Source organism: Panthera tigris, chromosome E2 (genome assembly GCF_018350195.1).
Source record: "Panthera tigris isolate Pti1 chromosome E2, P.tigris_Pti1_mat1.1, whole genome shotgun sequence".
Taxonomy (NCBI): domain Eukaryota; kingdom Metazoa; phylum Chordata; class Mammalia; order Carnivora; family Felidae; genus Panthera; species Panthera tigris.
This window is the reverse complement of record NC_056674.1, coordinates 18,069,216-18,091,422: the sequence shown is the minus strand read 5'-3', so window position 1 is coordinate 18,091,422 and position 22,207 is coordinate 18,069,216. Positions and strand designations below refer to the sequence as shown.

General features: G+C 51.5%; 1 protein-coding gene across 6 annotated transcripts in view; it reads right to left on the bottom strand.

Moving 5' to 3' along the window:
• Positions 1-22,207, bottom strand: part of ATP4A (ATPase H+/K+ transporting subunit alpha) — a 94,813-nt gene that overhangs the window by 5,263 nt on the left and 67,343 nt on the right. For 3 of the 6 annotated variants that reach the window (XM_042968888.1, XM_042968883.1, XM_042968887.1), the window contains exons 3-14: positions 7,490-7,630; positions 7,344-7,403; positions 6,729-6,932; positions 5,459-5,572; positions 4,978-5,230; positions 4,461-4,729; positions 3,627-3,825; positions 3,131-3,240; positions 2,916-3,050; positions 2,255-2,447; positions 1,307-1,482; positions 11-147 (exon numbers count right to left, since the gene is read on the bottom strand). In XM_042968888.1, the coding sequence (XP_042824822.1) occupies positions 11-147; positions 1,307-1,482; positions 2,255-2,447; positions 2,916-3,050; positions 3,131-3,240; positions 3,627-3,825; positions 4,461-4,729; positions 4,978-5,230; positions 5,459-5,572; positions 6,729-6,932; positions 7,344-7,403; positions 7,490-7,618 (1,979 nt within the window). In that variant the 5' untranslated portion in view covers positions 7,619-7,630. Of the gene's footprint in view, positions 1-10; positions 148-1,306; positions 1,483-2,254; positions 2,448-2,915; positions 3,051-3,130; positions 3,241-3,626; positions 3,826-4,460; positions 4,730-4,977; positions 5,231-5,458; positions 5,573-6,728; positions 6,933-7,343; positions 7,404-7,489; positions 7,631-8,147; positions 8,361-8,848; positions 9,006-19,614; positions 19,631-22,207 lie in introns of those variants that run through there. The other 3 variants (XM_042968889.1, XM_042968885.1, XM_042968886.1) reach the window with 3 other exon arrangements.

Genomic DNA, 22,207 nt, shown 5'->3' with positions numbered 1-22,207 from the left:
AGGGGCTTACTTCTTATTAACTTGGTCCAGAGGCACGCGGAGGCGGGCAGCGATGTCCTCCACTGTCTCGCTGCCTTCTGAAATGATACCCACACTGGCTGCAATGGCCTTGGCTGTGATGGGGTGGTCACCTGTCACCATGATCACCTGTTGGGGAGGGGACCATCAGACCCTTGTTGCCTTCAGATCAGCCCACTCTCCTCATCCTCCCTGGTGGACATCTACTGATACACTCATTCACTTATTCAACCAGTCGTGACCACCTGCTGTGTGCCTGGAAAATGTCAGGGACAAAGCAGACAGACAAAAATCTCTGTTCTTGTGGAGTTGGCACTCTAGTGTGGGAGACAGAAAATAAACAAAGTAAAGGAATGAATGATACAGGATATTAGGAGAGGGGAAAAATTAACCTGGGTAAAGGGAATGGCAAATGTTGGATGGAAAAAGTGGTGTCAGTTTTAAGTGTGTCCAGGGAAAGCCTCATTGAGAAAGTGACATCTGAGCAGAGGTCTGAACGGGGTGAGAGAACTGGCCACATGTAAAACTGAGGGAAGAGTGTTCATGACAGCAGGAACAGGCAATGCAAAGACCCTGGGGTGCGAACATGCCTGAACTGTTGGAGGAGTAGAGAGAAGACCAGCATGACTGGAAAGCAGTAAACAAAGAAGTGAGGCAGGGGGGTGGCTAAGCAATAAGCTTAGAAAGGTAACAGGGCCAAGCTCTTATAGGGACTGGGTCTTAGAGACCATGAGAAGGACATGGCTGTTGCTTGCTCAGTCTTGGCTCCCCAACTCTTGATTTGTCTTTCAGGAACCATCCCCCTCCCCCAGAGTTGAAGTGAGGTCTCTAGCCAAGAATGGGCAAGTAAGCCCAGACCTAGCCAACCGAGGCATCCCACCCCTAGCCACAGTGACTGGTTCAGGGAGGAACATGTGACCCAATCCGGGACAACAGCAAAAGAGGCACTCTTTTTCTGTGGGGTGGCTAAACAGGTGGGATGTCGGTTGGAGCTGCTGGGGGGTGGTCATCTTTGTCGACCAAAATGCAGGGACTGCTTGAGAATAAAGCCATCAGAGAGAGAAGTAGAACCAAGACATGGAGAAAGGCAAATTCCTAATGACACTGAACTCCTAGATCCAGCTATACCTGAAGCTTCATTCCCCAAAACTTTTCAGTTTCATGAATCAATATATTCTTTTTTTGGTTCAAACCACTTTCAGGTAGTTCTCTGTCACAGGGTTTGTCACCCCCAAATACTGCTAACTTCTGTTCTCACCCCTGCCTGCTCCCCTTCCTGGTTGCATACCCGGATGCCTGCTGTGCGGCACTTGAGCACAGCATCAGGGACGGTGGCCCGGGGAGGATCTATCATGGATACAAGTCCCGCAAAGCACAGGCCACTAGTTGGAAAGTTCATGGCCTCCACATCGAAGGCGTAGCCGGGAGGGTAGTCCTTCTCACTCAGGTAGAGCTGGCAGAATCCTGACCAGAAAACAGGGGAGTCAGAGAAGGGTCCAGGAAGCCCTTCTCTAGCAAAGCCAGGTGATGAGTAAAATAACAAGGCCCCTTGTACCAAGCACCTACAGATGCCTGACCATCATCAGATGGCTGAATACTTCATTCACATGATGTGAGTCTATTATTACAACCAACCTGTGAGACTGTTAGCATGCTTATGTTGCAGATAAGGAAACTGAGGCCTAGAGAGGGGCATTTCTTGCCAGCGGTCCCACACAAGTAAGATAAACGATCCAGGATTGAACCACAGGTTTGTGTCTTCCAGGGTTGAGGCAGGGGTTAGGGAAATTTAGGAATCGGGACAAAATGTTGAGGGAGATCAGAGGTCAGGACAAGGATTGGGGAGTCTTGAGTTGAGGCAAGGATTGGAGGTCAAAGGGTCAAGAGGAGGACACTGACAGGTGGATGCAAAAGCAGGTCAAGGTGGGGGCAAGAGCTGGGAAAAATCCAGGGATGTCAGGTCAGGAATGGGAAGGTCCCAGGGAGGACAGGTGGGAAGGAGCTGGGTCAAGACAGAAACTGAGGATGGACAAGGGTCAGGACTGAGAGAGGGAAAGTCAAAGATGAATGTGTGCACTTGGGCAGGTCAGTTGTGAGCCAGGGATGGGAAAGGTCATGGTCAGGGCTGGGCAGGGAAGGTTGGGCAGGGAAGATTGGGCAGGGTCTGTGCTAGCTCCTCCTCACAGATTGGTTTACCATCTACTGTGGGGGTCTCACCGAGCCCTGGGGGTCTCACCAAGCACGCGTTCACCCAGGCCTCCCAGGCTAAGGTAGGCAGTCTGGAAAGCCTCCCGCCACTGCTCGTCCAGCGGCAGCTCCTGGCCCTTGATGAGGATGGAGCTACAGCGTTCCAACACGCGCTCAGGGGCGCCCTTCATCACCAGCACGTGCCGGGGGTCCCGCGGGTCCTCCAGTGTGTGGATGGACAGCTTCGGGCAAGGAAGGGGACGGCGTTGAGGACCAGGACAAGGGGGCGGGACTTGGGAGAACGGCGGGGTTGACCGCGCTGGGGCGCAGCCGGAGGAACCTTTGGAGGGTGCAGCTTGGCTGGGGGTGAGGGGCTAGCGTGCCGGACAGGTCTTTCGTAGAGGGTTAGGGACGCAGTAAGGAGCCTGAGCGCAGAGAATGGATAGAATTAGGGTCGGAGTTGGTCTGGGACGGAATTTGGACTGCGAGCTACCCCCACGGAAGGCCTGAGAGCCGACGGTGAGCCCCCAGCTAAGGGGCTGGGGGGGGGGGGGGGGAGGGGGCGAAGTGGTTGTGGGCGGGGCTTGGCTAGGAAGGGGGAGGGAACTAAGAGAGAAACCCTGCGGTAGGCCAGCCCCGAGTGTGGGTGGGGCCTGAGATGGGCGGGGTCCTCCCTGTGGGAGGGGGTCTGGGCGGGACCGGGCGCACACCTGGAACTTGTTGGTGGAGTTGAAGGGGATCTCGCAGACTTTGGGGAAGCGCTCACGGTAGCCCATGGCGTTGCCTAGGGTCAGCTCCGAGAACTTGAGCAGCGCAGTCTCGGACGCGTCCCCGATCACGATGCGCTGGAAGCGGCGGCGGGTGTCAGGGGCGAGCCTGGCTGCACCAGGCTCCCGGGATCCCCCGGAGTACCCTATGGTCTCACCTTGGGCACCGGCACCGCGTCCTGGCCCGACTTGAAGGCAGCGCGGTTGCACAGCGTTAGCACGCGGCATAGCGCCCGCCACGTCTCCGAGGACTGGTCAAACGTCTGCCCTGCAGACCAGGCGTCCAGGCTGGGGCCGCGAGGGGACTCCTCGCGGGCCCCAGACCCGGAGCAGCGCTCTCCCATACCAGAACCGAGTCCCTCTCTCTAGATTCAGGACAGGGTCACCTCCCAGACCTGGGTGGGACCCAAACCCCTCCTCATACCCCAGGACAGAGCCTTCTCTCCAGACCCAGTACTGAGTTTCCTAGGAGACCCAATCCCAAGCCCCTTTGCAGACCTAAAGCCTCACAGACCCTTGCCCCGATCGGGATGGAGCCCCACTCCATTAATGCAGATCCCTCCCCAGACTCCCTTCAGTAACCGCAGAGCTCCCTTCCAGGTCTCTAGCGTCTACCAGATCCTGCCCCAGCCCCGTCTCGTTCCACCCCCACACCTGACTGGTCTTCCGTAGTGTCAGCCGAGTGGATGTGGTTGTCAAACCAGAGATGGGACACAGTCATGCGGTTCTGAGTGAGGGTCCCTGTCTTGTCAGAGCAGATCACTGATGTGGAACCCAGTGTCTCCACTGCTTCCAGGTTCTTGACGACACAGTTCTTGCTGGCCAGTCGCTTGGCTGTCAGGGACAGGCAGACCTGGGAGAAGGGGTGAGAAGCGCAGGTAGGGGGCCCCATCCTTGCTTCTAGTCCTTCCCTTCTCTCACAGCACGGGGAGCCTGCATCCCAGCCACAGTACTGTGTACACAGCATTCCTCGGCAAAACCCATGCTTTTCTTGCCTCTGTTTTTTCCGGCCTGTGCTTTCTTCCACTTGGGACACCTCCCCAATCTGCCCAGACAGACATAACTAGGCCCCTCTCTAAGCTGCCCAGGCTGCGGTTCTGTAGGTTCTCTTATCAACACAACCAAACTGAGAAAGCAGACATCCTCTGAACCTCCTCTGGGGCTGGTCTTGGACTGGGTGCTAACTGTTGAGGGCTGCCCACACTGGACCTCAGCCTCCTCCTGTCAAGGATGCGTCCTGTTCATCTGTGAGTCCTCAGCGTTTGGTATAGGGTATGGCCCAGACTAGCGTTGGTGAGTGTTTGCTGAATGGATGGATAGATGGAGAGACAGGGGGTGGGGAGGATGGTTGGTGGGAAGGTGTGTGGGTGGGAAGTGAGGGGGTGGTAGGACAAATAGGGAGACGATGGAGGCAACCCTGGATGAATGAACACGCAGATGGACGAGCCTCTCAGCTCTCTGCACCTCTTTTCTGTCTCCCCAACTCACCGTGACAGTGGCCAGCAGCCCCTCGGGCACGTAGGCTACCACAATGGCCATGAAGAAGACCATGGCCCGCAGGAAGGTGTAGCCAATGCACATGGCCACCACAAAAAATGTGGCGCCGAAGAGGATGGCCAGGCCTGCGATGATGTCCACAAAATGTTCGATTTCAATGGCGATGGGGGTCTTCTCATTTTCTACTCCCGATGCCAGTGATGCAATGCGCCCAATGATGGTGCGGTCACCTGTGTTCACCACCAGGCCCTGTGCCGTGCCTGCAGCGGGCCCAAGAGGGTGCCTCAGGGACAGGTGGGCGGCAATGGGGGTGTGCACACAGTGTGAACTGCAGAAGGGGAAGTCATGGGAGATAGAGGGGCAGGACGCCCCGAAGAGGGGGTGGTCACGCGAGGTGGGCAGGCAGGGGGGCTTCATACATGGCAGAAGAAGGGGAGTGGAGGCAGCCGTGGGGAGTGTGGAGGCAGTGTGGTCAGCCGGGGGGGGGGCGGGCAGGAGCCTCACAGACCTTCAAGGCACATGGTGGAGAAGAAGGCGATGTTGCGGGTCTCCAGGGGGCTCTCGTGTGTACATTCGGGCGAGCGGGTCTGCGGCTCAGACTCTCCAGTCAGCGAGGAGTTGTCCACCTTGCAGCCCTGGGCCTGGAGGATCCTGATGTCCGCTGGCACTCGGTCCCCGCCTTTCATCTCCACCAGGTCGCCCACCACAAGCTGGTCTGCATTGATCTGGAACTTGTCCCCATCTCGGATCACAGTTGCTTGCTGTGGGGCAGGGGCACAGGGTTGAGGTGGGCAGGGGTGGGGGTGGAGGTCACTGAGTGCAGGGGAAGGCGGGGAGATGCAAAGAGGGAGCTGTGGAGGACCTATGGGCGGAGCGGGAGGCTACAGGCTGGGAGCAGGTTGGGCCTGGTGGGAAGGCCCACACAGACAGACGCCAGGAGCCTCCCTGCGCCCGCCCGAGTGCACACAGGGAACTGAATGGGGACCCACCTGGGGCACGAGGTTCTTGAAGCTGGCAATGATGTTGGTGCTCTTAAACTCCTGGTAGTAGCCAAAGCAGCCGGTGACCACGACCACGGCGATGAGGGCCAGTGCCAGGTACAGCTGGGTAGAGGCAGGAAGGGGGCCAGGCTGACGAGAAGGGGCCGGAAGATCCCTGCGCAGGGGCACCCGCCTGCTCCCTGTCCCCCGGTGTTCTTGGGGTCACCCCTGTGGTTTTCCCTGCTCTACTAGCCACCACATGCACTGTTCCCCATGGCCTGTGTTCCCTGTGCCTGTGTTCTCCACGTCCCACATTCAGCTTCCCTGTATTCCCAGTGTCGTGTACCTATATCCCATATTCTCTGGGTCCTGAACCCTACATCCCCCATGTCCCCATATCCTACGACTTGTGCCCCGTGTCACCATGCATCCTTTCCTGCGTCCTTTTGAGTCTTGTATTCCACATGTCTGCTGTCCTCTGTCCCCTCATGTTCTCATGCCCTATAGTCCCTGTGTTACAAGTTTCGTGTTCTGTGTTTTCACAATCTGTGTGCCACCTCTATGTGCCCTGTGCCCCAAAGTGCACCCTCCTGTCCCCATTTCCATGTTAGTATGCTGTCGATCTTATGCTTCATATTCTGTGGACTCCACGATCATGTTCCAAATTCCAAGTCCCTATGTCCAACGTCTCCCCATGTCTGTGTACCTCTAAGTCCCCATCTGGTGGCACATGTCCTATGACTTTCAAATCCCTGTCAATGCCACACATCCCTAAGTTCCCACGTCTCTTGTTCTGACCCCTGTCATATATCCAATGTCCTCTTGTCCCACATTTCAATATTCTCTGTCTCTGTGCTTCCTTGTCTGCTTCATGTCTCTCTAGGCACTGTGTCCTGAGTCTTCTGTCCCCTATGTCCCTATGCCCTGTGTCCCATGTCTGAGTCCCATGTCCCTTGTGCCCTTGGTCTGTCCTGTGTCTTCTGTTTCCCAAGTTGCATATCTTAAGTATTGTATTTCTACGTCTTTGTATCCCCACCTGTGTCCCCCATATCTGAGATACATTCTCTGTGTCCCCTGTGACCTGTGTCATCGGGTCTGCCCCATATCCCAGTATCGTTCATCTCCCCCTCCTCTTGCCCCCCGTGACCTATGTCTTGGAACTGCATTTCCATGTGTCTGTGTCCCCATCCTGTATCCCTCGCATCCTGAGTCCATGCTCAATGTTCTCTATCCTCCAGTTCCCTGTGTCTCACGTCTGCCCACAGCAGCTGCTACTCACATTGTCGTCGGTGGTGAGGTCCCCCTCACTGGCCTGGATGGCAAAGGCAATGAGACAGATGGCAGCAGCCACCCACATGAGGCACTGCAGACCACCGGCCAGCTGCCGGGCGAACTTGACATACTCAGGGGTACCACGCGGCGGCCGCAGGGCATTGGGCCCATCCCGCAGCAGCAGATCCGCGGCCAGGCTGGCAGTCAGGCCCTGGGGACAGGGCAGGTGGTCGCAGTGGCTTCCAAGGGCTTTCGTCTCACCACACGCTCCTTGGTGGGAGTAGCTCTTCTGTCTGTCTCTTTCCCTTCTTCTCCCCTCTGTCTTGTGCCTCTTCGTTTCTTTGTCATCCTTGCCTCTGTCTTGCCCCTTCCCCCTGCCCTCCACCGAGTCTCTCTCAATTTTCCTGCCTGGTTCTCTTCCTGTTGTCTCTGCTCTGCTTCTCTCTCTTATCTGCCTCTTTGTCTCTCTCTGTCTCTGCCTCTCTGCCTCTTTTTATCTGCTTCTCCTACTCCATCCCTCTATTTGGCCCTTTCTCTCTAATGCATTTCTCCCTTTTCTTCCTCTCTCTCTCTCCCTCTCTCCCCTTCTCTGCGCGCACCCCTCCCTCTGCGCCCAGCTCACCTTGGTCGCACTGGTCTGGTATTTCTGTTCCAGCTCCGCGACTGACAGCTGGTGGTCGTTCTGCGTGGTGGGGGCAGGACAGTCACTGTCCAGCTCTCACCGGCCGCACTCCTGCCCCCCACCCAGCCCCCTCGCCCCCTGCTCACAATCTCCATCTCCTTCTTCATGTTCTCCAGCTTCTCCTTCCTCTTGCCTCCTTTACTGCCTGCCTTCTTCTTGCTCATCTTGGCTGCCATGTCCCCACCAGGGCCAGGACCCAGCTCTACTGAGTACATCTCGTAATTCTCCTGGGGATGAGAGGAGCGGGGAGGCATCAGGTCCCGCTGAAACTCCTGCCTCCAGCCTCCAGCCTCCCGACCCCTGACTCCGGGCCCCACTCACTGCCTTCCCCATAGTGCCTGGTGCAGCCACCCTCCTTTGCCGAGACAGAGCCTAGGGTCTGGACTGGCCCTGATATACCCAGGGAGGGAGGAGGTGGAGCAAGACTGCCCCAATTACAGCTGATTGTGGGGCTCCTTGGGGTGACCTCCAGGCCTAAGCAGCTCAGGTATTACCTACTGAGCTGCCCCAACCTGCCCAGACCCATCTCAACCTACCACTGAGATCAGGGGACCACTGAGGATGTCCATCGTAACAACAAGAACAGCAAACATACGGTGTTCATCACGTGCCAAGCACCGGGCTCAGGGCTTTCCTGTATTAACTAATGTAACCTCACAACATCCCTTTGAGACGAGTACTATGCTTTCCTCTCCCTACCACAGAGATGGGGAAACTGAGGCACGGGATGGTTAAGTCACTTGCCTGTTGTCCGCAAGCTCGGACGTGGAAGGGTCAGGACTCAGAACCAGGTGGGCTGGCTGCAGGGTCCTCTTCCAGGCCACGCTGCCCATGCCTGACTCCTGGAGGGGGAGTGCGCTCACCACGGTTGCTGTAATAACTGTCATTTAGAGAGGACTTCCCGTGTTCTGGCTCTGCCCAGTGTGCTTCGTGTGGATGTTTCATTAGCTCCTCACCCTATAAAGTTATGTTCTCTTATTGGCCGCCATTGTACAGATGAAGAACCCAAGGCACAGAGAGGTTAAGGACTTGGTCTAAGGCTGTGATGACTAAGTACCAGGGACAGGATTCCAGCCCAGGTCTGACCCCGGAGCCTGGCTCTCGTATGAGACCACCAGTGAAGAAGCCCTCAGTTCACATCAGCAGTCGGTGGCAAGTGTGAGCCAGGCCCTGCACACATGTGACCGTGGGGGTCCCTGCAACAAACCCCTGTGTGGGCGGCATTAACATTCCCGTTGTGCACAAGGGAAACCAAGGCCTGGAGAGGTTCAAGGGGGTCCCGGAGGTGCCCCACACATCCAGCCGTAGCCATTACAGGTGCTCCCATCTCCACCCCAACCTGCCCGCGTGGGGAAACCAAGGAACAGAGTGGGGAAAAGACGTCTCCAAGGATCCCGGCTCGATGTTGGTTTTGGTGCCAGGTTTGAGGTCCCCCGGGCGGGCACCTCTGTGGGCAGCAGTGAGGATCTGGACTGCTGGAATGGCAGGTTCTTGATATCTCATGCTTGGCCTCACAGCACGGACGTGTATCTCAGGCCAGGCACGGGTATATCTGATAAGATAATTGCTCTGGCGACGTCCTTTTCTCCTGAGGCAGGTCACCTGGGAAAGTTTAAGCTGTTGAGCAGCGCAACCTCCTCCCCATACCCACCCAGCTGGTCATCCCATCTCCTGCTACAGGGGACCCCCAGAGAGGAGACTGGTGGGGTGAAGTCACACTGAGTGCCCTTACAATGAGTCTGCTTGCACTGGGGGGCTTCAGCTCTCTGAACCACACATGTGAAGCTCTTTGTGTCACGTCGCTCCTCTGCTTACAACTCTCCAGGGGTTTCCCTTCTCGCTCATAATAAACTCTCAAGTCATTCCTGCAAGATCCTGCCCTGGCTCACCTCACCTGGCTCAGTTTCTACTACGGTTCAACAGGCACTGGCCTTCTTGCTGCGCTTTGTACAGGCCAAGGTAATTCCTGCCCCAGGGCCTTTGCACTTGCAGGTCCTTCTGCCTGATGCTCTCTTCTTTAGAAATCTTCATGGTTCTTTCTCGCCGTCAGGTCTCAGTTCAAATGTCATCTCTTCAGATAGTCCTTCCAATATTTCACCCTGATCAGGCTCCATGCCCTTGACACTGCTTTACTCACACCCCTTGTCCCAACCTGACACTGTATTTTATTCTCATTTGTTTGCTGTCGATCTTGTCACATGAGAAGGAAGACTGGGACTTGGTTGCGTTTGCTGCTATACACACAGCACCCAGAACAGTGTCCTCAGACACACAGCAGATGGTCAGAAGACACTGTTGGATGTGGAATATTCATTAGCAAAAATGGAGTATTGGGCAGGCCCTCAGGAAGTCTCAGTCACTGGGAATTCCTTGGTTCCCCTTGCTCTCTCTAGCCCTTCCACCCTGCCAACCAGGCCCCTACCTCCGAAAGCATCCAGAGCCTGGGGCAAATATGATTCAGGACCACCACAACCTAAGTCACAGGTGGAGAGACCAAGGCACAATCACTGGCAACAGATGGCTGACCCTCGACACGTGCAGACCTCTGTCATAATCAGGGACTGTCTTCCTCTAGTCTCTGTTCCATTTGTCCCTTTATTTTCATTTCTTAGTTTTACTATGTTCCTTTTCAATGTTTTATTTTTAAATATTTCAGACCCACACGTTACAGGGAGAAAATGAATACCTGCCTACCTTTCAGCTAAATTGAATGATCTTATCAGTTGGTGGTTTCTAGAGGAATGATAGATGACACACAGAGAGAGTCAGAGCGAGAGAGAATAGTTTTTTTTTTTAAGCTTGGGCTGAACCACTTGAGAGTAACTTGGAGACAGGATGCTTGTTTATCCGTGAACATGTAGGCACGTGTCTCCCACGAATATGGACACTCTCTTACATGACCGTGGTCCAACGGTCAGATGCAGGATGTTCACACTGACATGACATTATGAGCTAATCTAGGGAATGTATGTGAATTTCCTATTTTCCCTCTCATGTCCTTTTCGTGGTCCGGGATCACACTTGACATTTTTAGTTGCCGTGTCTCCTCAGTCCCCTCCAATCTGTGACATTTCTTCACTCTTTCCTTGTCTTTCCAGACCTTGCCATTTCGGAAAAGTATCAGTCCATTATTTTGTAGAAGTTCCCTCAGTTTGGCTTGGCCGGCGGTTCCCCATGATTAGATTCAGATCATGTGCTTTTAGCAGGAACACAGCAGTGATACACGCCCATCTCAGAGCGTTGTGGCAGGATGGGCCTCATTTTTGAGCCTTTAAGTGATCTGGACCGGGGTAGACATTTGGAGGATATCCAGAGGCTTAGGGAATGACCAGAGGGCTATTCTATGATCTCTTTATTTTCCACGCAAAATGCTGTCACAGGCACAGCTGGCACTCGGTAATGAAAACACAGTCACCGCCTGAGCCCCCCACCACATCCGCAGCCGGCCACTTAAAGAGGCTGCTGGCCCAGCCCCATGGCCTTGTCCACTCCAACTGTTCAGTGTCCGGCCATGTCCACAGTTAAATACTTTCACTGCCCCCCCCCCGCCCCTGGCGTCACTCCAGGTCTGCGTCTTGTGGGAGTCTTTCCTCGTGCATTTATTCTTTCATTGTGCATCCAAACGACTCTGACCCTGTCTCTGGGGGACACAGGCTGTGGCCCACAGGCAGGATCTGGGTAAAGCAGGAGGTGTGCTGTTGGGACCCGGAGTGGAGTCTATCTCAGTCTGATGGGCACCTCCCGGCACAACCTGGGGGCAAAGACGTCTCACAAGAAGGTTGTAAGTGCGACACCATCTACTGAACACAGTAGGTGCAAGATTTCTTGGAGCCGGAGACACACAGATCACTGGAGACTTTTTCAAGAACAATTAATGGTCAGAAGTGATTTTTTTTGCCCCTAAGAAAGAGAGGGCAGAGGATAGACTTTTAAATGGATGGTGAATGTGGAGTGGGTTTTAGAGGGTCTCCTGAATCGTGACCACACACACTCTTAGGGACTCAGCACCCTACAAGTCCTGATGGGCTCAGACCCCTGGCTGCGCCTCCTTCCCACATGCCTTCCCCTGTCAAGCTTTGGGATGCAGCCCACGCAGCCCCTCTGTTTACCAAAATTGTCATTTCAACATCTTGGCACCTGAAGCTTCCTCCACCTGAAACACTCCCCCTACCCCCTACCCCCTACCCACATTCAGCTACTTGTCTTTTGTGCTCCGGCACAGATGTCCTTTCCTCTAGGGAACCTCCTTGGACCACCTGCCAGCTGGATCAAGTACCTCCCCTGGGCTCCCACAGGCCCCTGGGCTTCCCCATCCCAGCCCTGACCCCTCTGGCCCATAATTCCTCCATCACAAGCCTGGCCACTCTCGGCTGGTCTCATTTCCCCCCTGCCTCATGAGAATAGGATCCACGAAGTCTCAGTCACTGCCTTGTGCCCTGTATCACCCAGCCCAGGGAGTGTTTACTGAGTGAAAGAACTCACTGTGACCGTGACGTTTGGTCTGTGTTTGGTCTCTCAGATAAGATAGTGGATTCAGCAATGCCCTTCGCCTCATGGGCAGGTCACCCTTCCCCCCCACCCCCACCCCCACCCCCACCCCCACCATCTCCAGGCCTTGGGAAGACTGAAGAGAGGGGCAGAGCAGGCAGAGAACCTTGCTTCTTGCTCCCTTTCAGGCTGGTATAGGAGCCACAACGGGTTTGGCAGAGACAAGGTCTGGCCCCAGCCTGGCTAAGCTGGCAGCCACATCTCCCGTGCTCTACTCCTCTCCCACTTTCGTCCAGATGTGGGAAGGTTGACCATCCTCGGGAAACTGCCAAGCTGTCCTTATCTGGGATCTTAAAATCACATCCAGAATCCAACCATGTCTCCCTACGCCGCTCCCATGCTGGTTCCATCTCCATTCCTTCCTGCCTGGACATCACAGCAGCCTCCCTCCCAGTCTCCCTGCTCCTATCGTCTGCTCTCCACCCACAGCCAGAGGGAGCCCATGAACCCCTGAGGTCTGGGCTCTTCTGGCTGAACCCTTCAGTAGCTCCACCTGACTCTTGAAAGCAAAGTCCGCACAATGGTGCCCAAGGCCAACGATCTGGCCTGTGGCCTCCCAGACCTCTGCTTCCCCCACTCCAGCCACACTGACTCCCTGCTGTGCCTCAGACCCAGCAGACAGCCTCCTGCCTTAGCATGTGCCCTTTTCCTCCTCTGGGAATGCTCTTCCTCCAACACCTACATGGCTCCCTCTCTCCCTCCATCAGGTCTTTGCACAAATGTTACCTTCCCAGTGTGAGCTCCTTGACTAGCTGAATTAGAACTATGACCTGTGGTCCCCCTGCACCTCTGTCTCAGTTACCTTCTCACATACTATGTAATTGCTCTTATCTATTGGGTTTCTTGTGTGTTTTCTGAATCCCCCTGATAGAATGTGAACTCCATGAGGACAGGGATTTTTGTCTGTCTGTTTGTTTGTTTTAGAGAGAGAGCTACAGGCGGGAGTGGGTACAGGGAGAGGGAGAGAATCTTAACCAGGCTCCAGCGGAGCCTGGGGCGGGGCTCGATCTCACAATTCTGAGATCATGACCTGAGCCAAAATCAAGAGTCAGCTGCTTAACCCAATGAGCCACCCAGCCACCCGTGTTTTGTTTTGACTGATGGGAAACAGCAAATAGGCACTCAATAAACTTTAGTTGAAAGAAATAAAATAAATCTCAGGGTCCCAGAGACATGTATGTGGCAGCAATCCTAGCCACAAATACTAACATGGACACGTGGTCCTGCCTTGGGATGCTGTTCTTTGTCCGCCAAAGACGCGCTACCCCAACATAAAGCAGAGGGGCAGACTCAAACAGACACAATGACAGGAAGCCCAGGGCAACAGTGACACTCGTTGAGATCTCACTGCCCTAGCCCCGCTGTAAGCGCTTGTGTGAGCTCATTTCATCCCCAGAACAACCTTATGAGGAAGGTACTGTGCTTATCTCTATTTTCCTGTGAAGAAACTGAGGCCCAGAGAGGTCATATGACTTGCCCAAGGTCACACAGCTAGGAAGTGGCAGAGGCAGGATTCGAACCCAAGCAGCCTGGCTAGAAAGCCTTCCTGTGTGAACACACAGGATCACAGCAGACACCATTTCACAGACGGGCCTCACATTAAAACTATACTCTGCTTGATGATTTATGGGATATTTATTGAGCACCTACTAGGTGCCAAGCACGGGGATTTGCAGTGAAATAAACAGTCACGGTCCTGCTCACACCCCAGCAGGAGGGGCAGCATTACATATTTACTGGCAAACTGGGAGAAGAATATGAAGGAAAATAACAGGGTACTAAGGAGAGAGGCAGAGGGGACGATGCTGAATTAGACTGGGTATTGCAGAGGGGTCTCTGAGGTCCTTAAGGTCCTAAGGATGAGGAGACGCCAGGAGTAATCTAGGAGAAGGAACAGGAGAACAAAGGCCCTGATCTGGGAACAAGGTAATATTGAGGGTCAGCAAGGAGGGGAGGCAGAGAGGCTGGATAAGGTTAGTGAGGGGAGGGTAGCAGAACGTGAGGGCAGGGGGTGGTTCTTGTGGGGCCTTGTGGACCGGGAGGAGGAGTTAGGATTTTAGTCTAGGAGCAGCTGAAGGCATTTGAAGTCCGATCAGAAGAGGAGCATGTGAGGATTGGGTTTCAAGGAGATGCCCCCAGTTGCCATGTGGAGGATGCTCAGGGGGAGACTGGGATGAGAACCTGGGGCAGGAGGCTGGGGAAGGGCCTTGGGGAGAGGAGGGGGCAACTGGGGGAGGGAGGCTCAAGGAGACCTCCTATGGAGACATGGGCTGGGGCCGGAAGTATCTGGCCTGGGGGTGGTGAGGCACCCGGAAGAAGAGGTAGGTTTGGGGAAGTGCTAAAGCCTGTGTAGGAATAAGGGGTCTTGGAGCTTCTGGGAGAGGCTGCAATGGGGAAGTGTGACGAGGGCCTTGTGGGGCAGAAAGGGTAAAGGGAGATAAGGGAGGTGAGAGCCTCTGGCAAGGGTGGGGAGGAGAGCAAGGAGGAGAGGGCAGGGCCTGGACTTGTTCTGGGAGCCACGCTATTAAAGAAGATAAAAGCACAGTCTGAGAGGTATGAGGAGAACCAGGAAAGGGTGGGCAGTGGGGGGTCAGGAGGCAACCGAAAAGGGAGCTTCTAGAAAGGGGATGGGTTCAGCAGTGTTTTGCCTTCTTGAGTGTGCCCAGTGCCCAGCACAGAGCCCAGTACACAGCAGATGGTTCACTTTCTGCTGAATGAAGGCATGCATGGATGGGCTAGTTGAAGACAAAGCTCACATAGATACAAACCCTGAGGACTTAAGGGCTGCATTTTGTGATTAGGACAGGCCAGCACCGCACTCCCCACCCCTGGATGGGCAGCTTGAGAAAAGTGGAGTTAGAAAAGGTATTCTTAGGTGGAGAAGTATACAAAAGCTCATAACGGGGCTCAAAAGCCAGGGATGAAGGTGTGGAAATTAATGAAGGCAAACTTCGTTTGAAATGTTAGGCCAGAAGGTGGAGCTCTCTCACTGTACCACTCCAGGTCAATTACAGGAAGAAGTGTCCAATTACAGACCCCAACAGGGGACTCCTCCACAGCGACAGGAAAGAATCACAACTACAGACCCAGGGGGAAAAGATGCACAGTGCATCTCCTACAAGAAATCAACCACCCCTGCAACTCAGCCAATGAGAAACACCTTTTCTGCAATGGACTGGTTCAAAACAACCCCTCCCAACTTTCTCCTCCTTCTCCATAAAATAACGGTCCTCTCCTTTGTTTGCTAGATTTGCCTATGGTTTTGTCATAGTTTGCATGTCCCAAATTGTAATGCTCTGTGTTTCCTGAATAAACCCATTTGCATTGGTAAAATAATGTTTTATACTTAAGGTTAACAAGGGGAACAAGCCTCTTGATCCAATCGTCCAATCCCGGAGCCAAAATTCGTAGGTGGTGGGGGAATGGGATTTCTTTGGTCAAAGTTTCTTCCAACTTCCAGCCAACTACAAAGGTGGAATCAAGAAGTGAGGCTAGACCACCCTAATCAAGACAGTAAGAACGTCTCTGTCCACCACCGTCAGCCAGTCCAGAAACAGCAGAGGAATGGGGCAGAGCCAGCATAATCAGGACGGTGTAACTAACCAGGACACACCCCCTGTTCACTGTCAGCCAATCACGAAAAGAGGAAAAAATGATGGGGCTGAACCAGTGGCATCAGCCCAAAGCAAGTTCCTTGGCGCTTGGCCTTCCAGCCAATCAGGAGCCAGAGCAGGGAAAGAGCCCCCCCCCCCCTCCCCCCCCCCGCCCTAGGTTCCACCTGGACTCTCAGGAGCCTGGGAGGTCCAGGCTAGCTGTGGAGGCCTGGGAGGGAAGGGATCCTAAGTGTGGAAAGTGGCACGGAGCCTCCTCCGCATACATGCACACCTACAGAGAGTCTAAATACGTCGTAGAGGAGTTGACAGCGCATCTGGTCCCGTCCTGTCTTGTTTAGCTTCCTTCCATAGAAATACTAGCACCACTTCAACTTTTAGAAACTGCTGTAGGCTTACCACAACTCCTCCTTCATCAGGTAATGAGCAGGAACCTGGGCTTTCCCTTAGTGGCTCCAGCCTCCCAGCCCTGGCCTTTCCCCCCTACCTTTATCCCCGCCCATCAGCTGGCATGCTGAAACCAGGTCTACCCATCACCCCCACAAACCAGGGATGCCAAGGAAAATGACACAAGTGAGGAAGTGGAAGTGGGGACATTTTCACAGCTAGCCCTGGTTCTTACTTGTGCTGACTCGCCATGAGCATAGCCGCTGTCTATCTTATTTTCCTGCCCTTAGTATCTGGCTTACTAGCCCAGGGCACAACAAAGCACTTTTCAGCCAAGGGGCTTACCAGCCAGGGAACTTCTAGCCATGATTCAAGCCAACAGTATACTATTCAGGACCCAAGAGACCCACCTGCTGAGGGACATGGAAGCCACCAGCCTGACCTCCTAGTCACTCTCCACCGTGGGGTGTATCTTCCACCATTTCAAGGCCTTCCCTTTCCCCTGCTCTGCACTTCTGTAACTCCACAGTGCAAGGCTGGGAATAATACATACATACATACATACATACATACATACATACATGCCTACATAAATAAATAACCATCAAGAGGGGCACCTGGCTGACTCAGCTGAGAGAGATACAACTCTGGGTCATGAGTTCTACCCCCACACTGGGCATAGGAGCCTACTTTAAAAAAGAAATCAGGACATTTTTCAACTAAATACATTTTACTTTGGCTAAATACACATGCTTTCTGATTTTTGCAGTGTGTGTGTGTGTTTATACATTGTGCATAGAAGGGAAATGTATTTTGTTGGGGTTTCATTCTTCTTTCCACTCTGGGCCCATGTCTTCATCTGGGTACAATTCTTGTTTGTCAGATTAATGTGAATAATAGAATGGGGCAGAACAATCTTGTCTAAGTTGCCACTATTCCCAGTTGTACTATGACATACATAGTACTTCTCTTTAACTAACTTTAAAAAAAAAGGTAAATAAATTGCTTTCAAAAGGAAACTTTACTCATCACAAGAAAAAAAGTTCTGTATGTGTATGGTGATGGATGTTAATCAGACATTTTGGGGTGATCATTTTGCAATACGTACAAATATTGAAACTAGTATAATGTTATATGTCAATTATACCTCAATAAAAACAATTTTTTAACAAGGGAACTCTAAATCACTTTATAACCAGTATCTTTCCAAAAATTTTAAATAATTTAAAAAGAATGGTATATTTCACCATAAAGAGAGAATAACCATAAACATAAATACAGGAAAACAAAAACTATGTTATTAAATGTTAGGTACTTTCACCTGGTTGTTCTCTCAGCTTGCCAGCCACCCACCACTGATGTCTTTTTCATTCCAGGTGTGACGACTTTTTTCTTTGGCTGCTTTGAAAATGTCATTCTATTGTTTCCTGGTTTCTAATTATTTATTTTTTTAATGTTTATTTATTTTTGAGAGAGAGTGCGTGAGTGGGGAGGGGCAGAGAAAGAGGAAGACAGAAGATCAAAAGGGGGCTCTATGCTGACAGCAGTGAGCCCAACATGGGGCTCAAACTCACAAACTGTAAGATCATGACCTGAGCCAAAGTCAGATGCTCAACTGACTGAACCACCCAGGTGCCCCTCTAATTATTATTAGAATATAGTCCTCAGTTGATAACACTATATTGTACAATCGAAATTTGCTAAGAGAGTACATGTAAATATTCTTACACACAAAAATGGTAAATAAATATGTCAAGTGACGATGTGTTAATCAACTTGATGGGGGGGAGCCCTTTCCATATATATGTAATCATCACATTTTACACTTTAAATACCTTACAATTTTGTCAATTAAACCTCAATAAAGTTGGGGGAAAATATAGTCTTAATTATTTTTGTTCCTTTGAAGTCCAGGTATCTTTTTTTCTGCGGCTACTGTGATGGTTAGTTTTATGTATCAAATTGTCTAGGCTATGATGCCCAGTTGTTTGGCAAAACACTAGTTTTGATGTTGCTGTAAAGGTATTTTGTAGATGTGATTAACATTTACAATCAGTTGACTTCAGGTAAAACAGATACCCTTCAGAATGTGGGTGGGCCTCATCCAATCAGTTGAAGGCCTCAAGAGCAAACACTTGCAGTTTCCTGGAAAATTAGAAATTCTACCTCAAGACTGTAAACAGACATCCAGCCTGAATTTGCAGCCTGCTGGGCTGCCCTGTGGTTTTTGGACTTCAGAGGGCAACATCAACCTTTCACTTGAATTTCCAGCCTACTAGCCTGTGCTAGAAATTTCTAACTTGCCAGTCCCCACAACCACATAAGCCAGTTCCTTAAAATAAATCTCTTTTCTCTCTCTTTCTGCATCTCTATCTCTGTGTTCTACTTCTCTGGGGAATCCTGACTGATACAGCTGCTTTAAATTTTTCTCTCTGGACTTTTCTGAACTTCTTGAATTTATGGGTTCACGTTTCTCATGATTTAGGGAAATTTGTCAGCCATTATCTCTTCAAATATTGAAATTTTTTAACCCAAGGACTCCAGTGGCAGCTATGACAGTTTTTCCCCTTCCTTTTCCTCTCTGTGCTTCAGGTTGGATGAGTTCTATCAAATTGATTTTGATTTTTCTGATCTTTTCTCCTGCACCCAGGATGTTGCTAAGCCCAGGGAAATAATTTGACTTCAGATATTGTATTTATCAGCTGTGAACTTGGGGGCACTCCAGCTCTCAATCTGTCACACCAGCCCACTTGGCCTTGGAAAACTTTGCTGTTTTCTCTTTCTTCAGAACAGTCTCTCTGTCACAGGCTCGGTCCTTAATCCATCTGGACAGACATTTGGAAAAAATCCCGAGAAAGAAAAGCTGCTGATTTCTGCTTACTTAAGAGAGAGATAGTTCCCTCGTTGGATTTTAAATTCTTCAGAGTTTACTCTTTAGATTCCATAGCTCGTTTATGCCTTTAAAATGTGAATTTTTAGTTTATCCCTTTATCCGTGAGTGTTATGGGAGGAAAATGGTCTTCCATAACCCTAAATCGTACAGGTATGGAATTTGGATATTTTAAGATAGAAGTCACATCTTGGGCTCTCCTGCTTACACCTCCAACGGCTTCTCTTCACACTTGATATCCACACTCCTTACCATGGGCATGAGCACCATGACCTCATGACCCTGGGGGGTCTGTTCCTGATGACCATTCTATATGGACTTAACATACTCCCGTGGCTGTCCTCCAGGCATGCTGGCTTCTCCCTTTTTCCTACTCTTCCTTATCTCAGGAAGTTATACTTGGTATTCTGTCTGCTTGGATTTCTCTTCTCCCCGATACTTTCATAGGCCTCTCCTTCTCATGCTTCAGGCCACAGCTCAAACGTCACCTCCTAAGAGAGGCTTTTCCTGAACACATTATCATGTATACCTCCCATTCCCCAGCTTCTCTGTTTTATTTCCTTTAAATTATTTATGATGCTCTGGAGTAATTTCATTGATTTGCACTTTCTTATTTATGTCCTAGCTTCTGTCAAAATAACATGTATTTTGTGAGGTAGTGGTCTAATGTGTCCTGCTCAGCATTGCATTCTTAGGCTCTAGAACAATACCTAACACACAGAAAGTGTGCAATAATGGCTGCTGAACAAATAAATGAAATTCCCAGGATACTTACAGGAGCTGTTAGTACACAGGGCTGTGGAAGGGCATATCCCAACCACACACACAAATATGCACAATCATGCAGAAGGCATCGTAGGTACTGATCTCAGAAGTGCTGGTGGAGGGGGCAGGGCAGCTCACTAATGTCCAAGCCTGACTCCAAAGGTTCCCAGGAGAGCAGGAAGGACTTGGCACTGTGAGGGCACAGAGCATGCCAAAGAGGTGTCCTGGCTCGTGGTTCTTCTATTGTCTGGTGTCATAAAGATGAACAGGGACATTAACAGACTTGGAATGAAGGCCACAATGCTGAAGCACAAGGCCAGCAAAGCATTTTTCTTTGCTATGACTTTGTCTTCCAAACTATTTGCTTCCTGTGCCTGTGGAAGTGAAGACAGGCTGATATTTTCCTAAAAAGGGGTGAAACAGGGTAAGGAACCACAAGAGAGAAGCTGGAGACTATAATGGGGATTGGGGGTGGAGGGATTAGGTGGAGGAGAGGAGGAAGCAATGAAGCAGGGTGGGGCAGGGGGTCCAGGCAGGACCAGACGGAATGGGGTATGGAGGGGATCTTCAGGAGGAAGCAGAGTCAGCAGGGTGGTGAATGGGGTGGGAACAAGGCCCAGGGTAGCAAGGAGGGCGGGGTGCTGAATGGCTGGGGCTAGTATCTGGCAGGTGGGGTGCTGGGCAAGGGGTGCCGGGGTGTGGAAAGGGGGATGGGGTGGGGTTAGGGGTACTCCCCAGAGTGGGGGGACAATGGTTTATCCCCACCCACCAAGCAGGAGAACACTAGTATTCCCAGTGGGAAGAAGCAGAAGACAGAAAAACGGGAAAGCAGTGTATAGTCCTTTGCAGAGATGTTGAAGGCTGTCTTGTAGATGGGCTGCATCACAGTGACCTTGAACTCTGGGTCTCCGACATCAGTAGCTTGGACTCTAGCAGACAGAATGAGGTCTGCAGGGAAACCAAGAAGGGTCAGCAGATGCTGAGTAACGGGGGGCCATAGAAGAGACCACATCAGCAGGAGGGCCCTGGAAATACCCACCCCACAGTGACCACGGCCACCATTGATGGAAACTGGACCCCGTGACACTCCCTGATCCCATATAATACCCTTGCTGGCCCTATATTCCACTCTCTGGGTAACTTAGAAACCCTGTGTGCTTCCTCTGTCTCCCTAGACCCACCCCTGCTCTCCAGTATGGCACTACACCCTGTGCCTGTGCTGTCCAGTCAGATCAGCCAGGTACTAGCATATTACTGACAGTTCCCCTTCCAGTCTAAACAGTGCTCAGTTTAGATGTTATTAAATGGTCACTTTAGCCCAGTGATTCACAAATTTGAGCATACATACATCAGAGCCACCCGGAGGACTTACTAAAAACAGATCCCTGCACACCTTGTTTTTAAAAGATTGAGTTCAATGTCTAAATTGAATGCAGGGGCACCTGGGTGACTCAGTGGGTTAAGCAGTTAAGTGTCTGACTCTTGATTTTGGCTCAGGTTCATGATCTCATGGTTTGTGAGATGGAGCCCCCTGTCCGGCTGTGCCCTAGGCGTGGAGCCTGCTTAACATTCTCTCTCTCTCCCTGTCCCTCTGCCCCTCCCCCACTCGCTCATTTGTGTGTGTGTGTGTGTGTGTGTGTGTGTGTATGCATGTGACTTGCTTTTTCACTTAGTGGTCTTGTTGATGAGGGAGCAAAAGGAGGGCTGAGGGCAAAGCACAAGCTAACACCCTGCACCCCTCCCCCCAGGTGGGATATGTGTGCCATTCCTGGCTCTCCAGGAACAAAGAAAGGGGAAAACAAGTGGTTAACTGATAGAGATCACAGTCATGCAGGACCTGAGTCTCCATCAGTTTGCAACTGCCTTAATGATTTATAAGAAAAAAAAAAAAAAAAAACAACAATCTTACCAATAGCAAGACCTCCAGAAACCTATAGACTCAATTTCCTGGAACCCTAACATCACCCTCCCCTCCAAAGGATAGAAAATCTTACATAATCAGTCACTTCTCACAATCACAGTGCAGCTCTTTCTGCCCATGCTTCCTGTCCCTGTGCTATAATAAAAACACCCTTTTGCACTGAAATTTTTTCAAGAATTCTTTCTTGGCCTTTGGCTGCCAAGCTCCACTTCAAACCACATCATTTTCATAAGAAGAAGTTTTAAAATTTGTAAAGTCCAATGAACATTTTTTAATATTATGCTTAGATTTTTTGTGTTTTTTTAAAGTTTATTTTATTTATTTTGAGTGTGTATGTGTGCATACAAGTGCACATGCATACACACACACACACACACACACACACACACAAATGAGTGAGTGGGGGAGGGGCAGAGGGACAGGGAGAGAGAGAATGTTAAGCAGGCTCCACGCCTAGGGCACAGCCAGACAGGGGGCTCCATCTCACAAACCATGAGATCATGAACCTGAGCCAAAATCAAGAGTCAGACACTTAACTGCTTAACCCACTGAGTCACCCAGGTGCCCCTGCATTCAATTTAGACATTGAACTCAATCTTTTAAAAAATTTTTTCAATGTTTATTTATTTTTGAGACAGAGAGAGACAGAGCATGAACAGGGGAGGGGCAGAGAGAGAGGGAG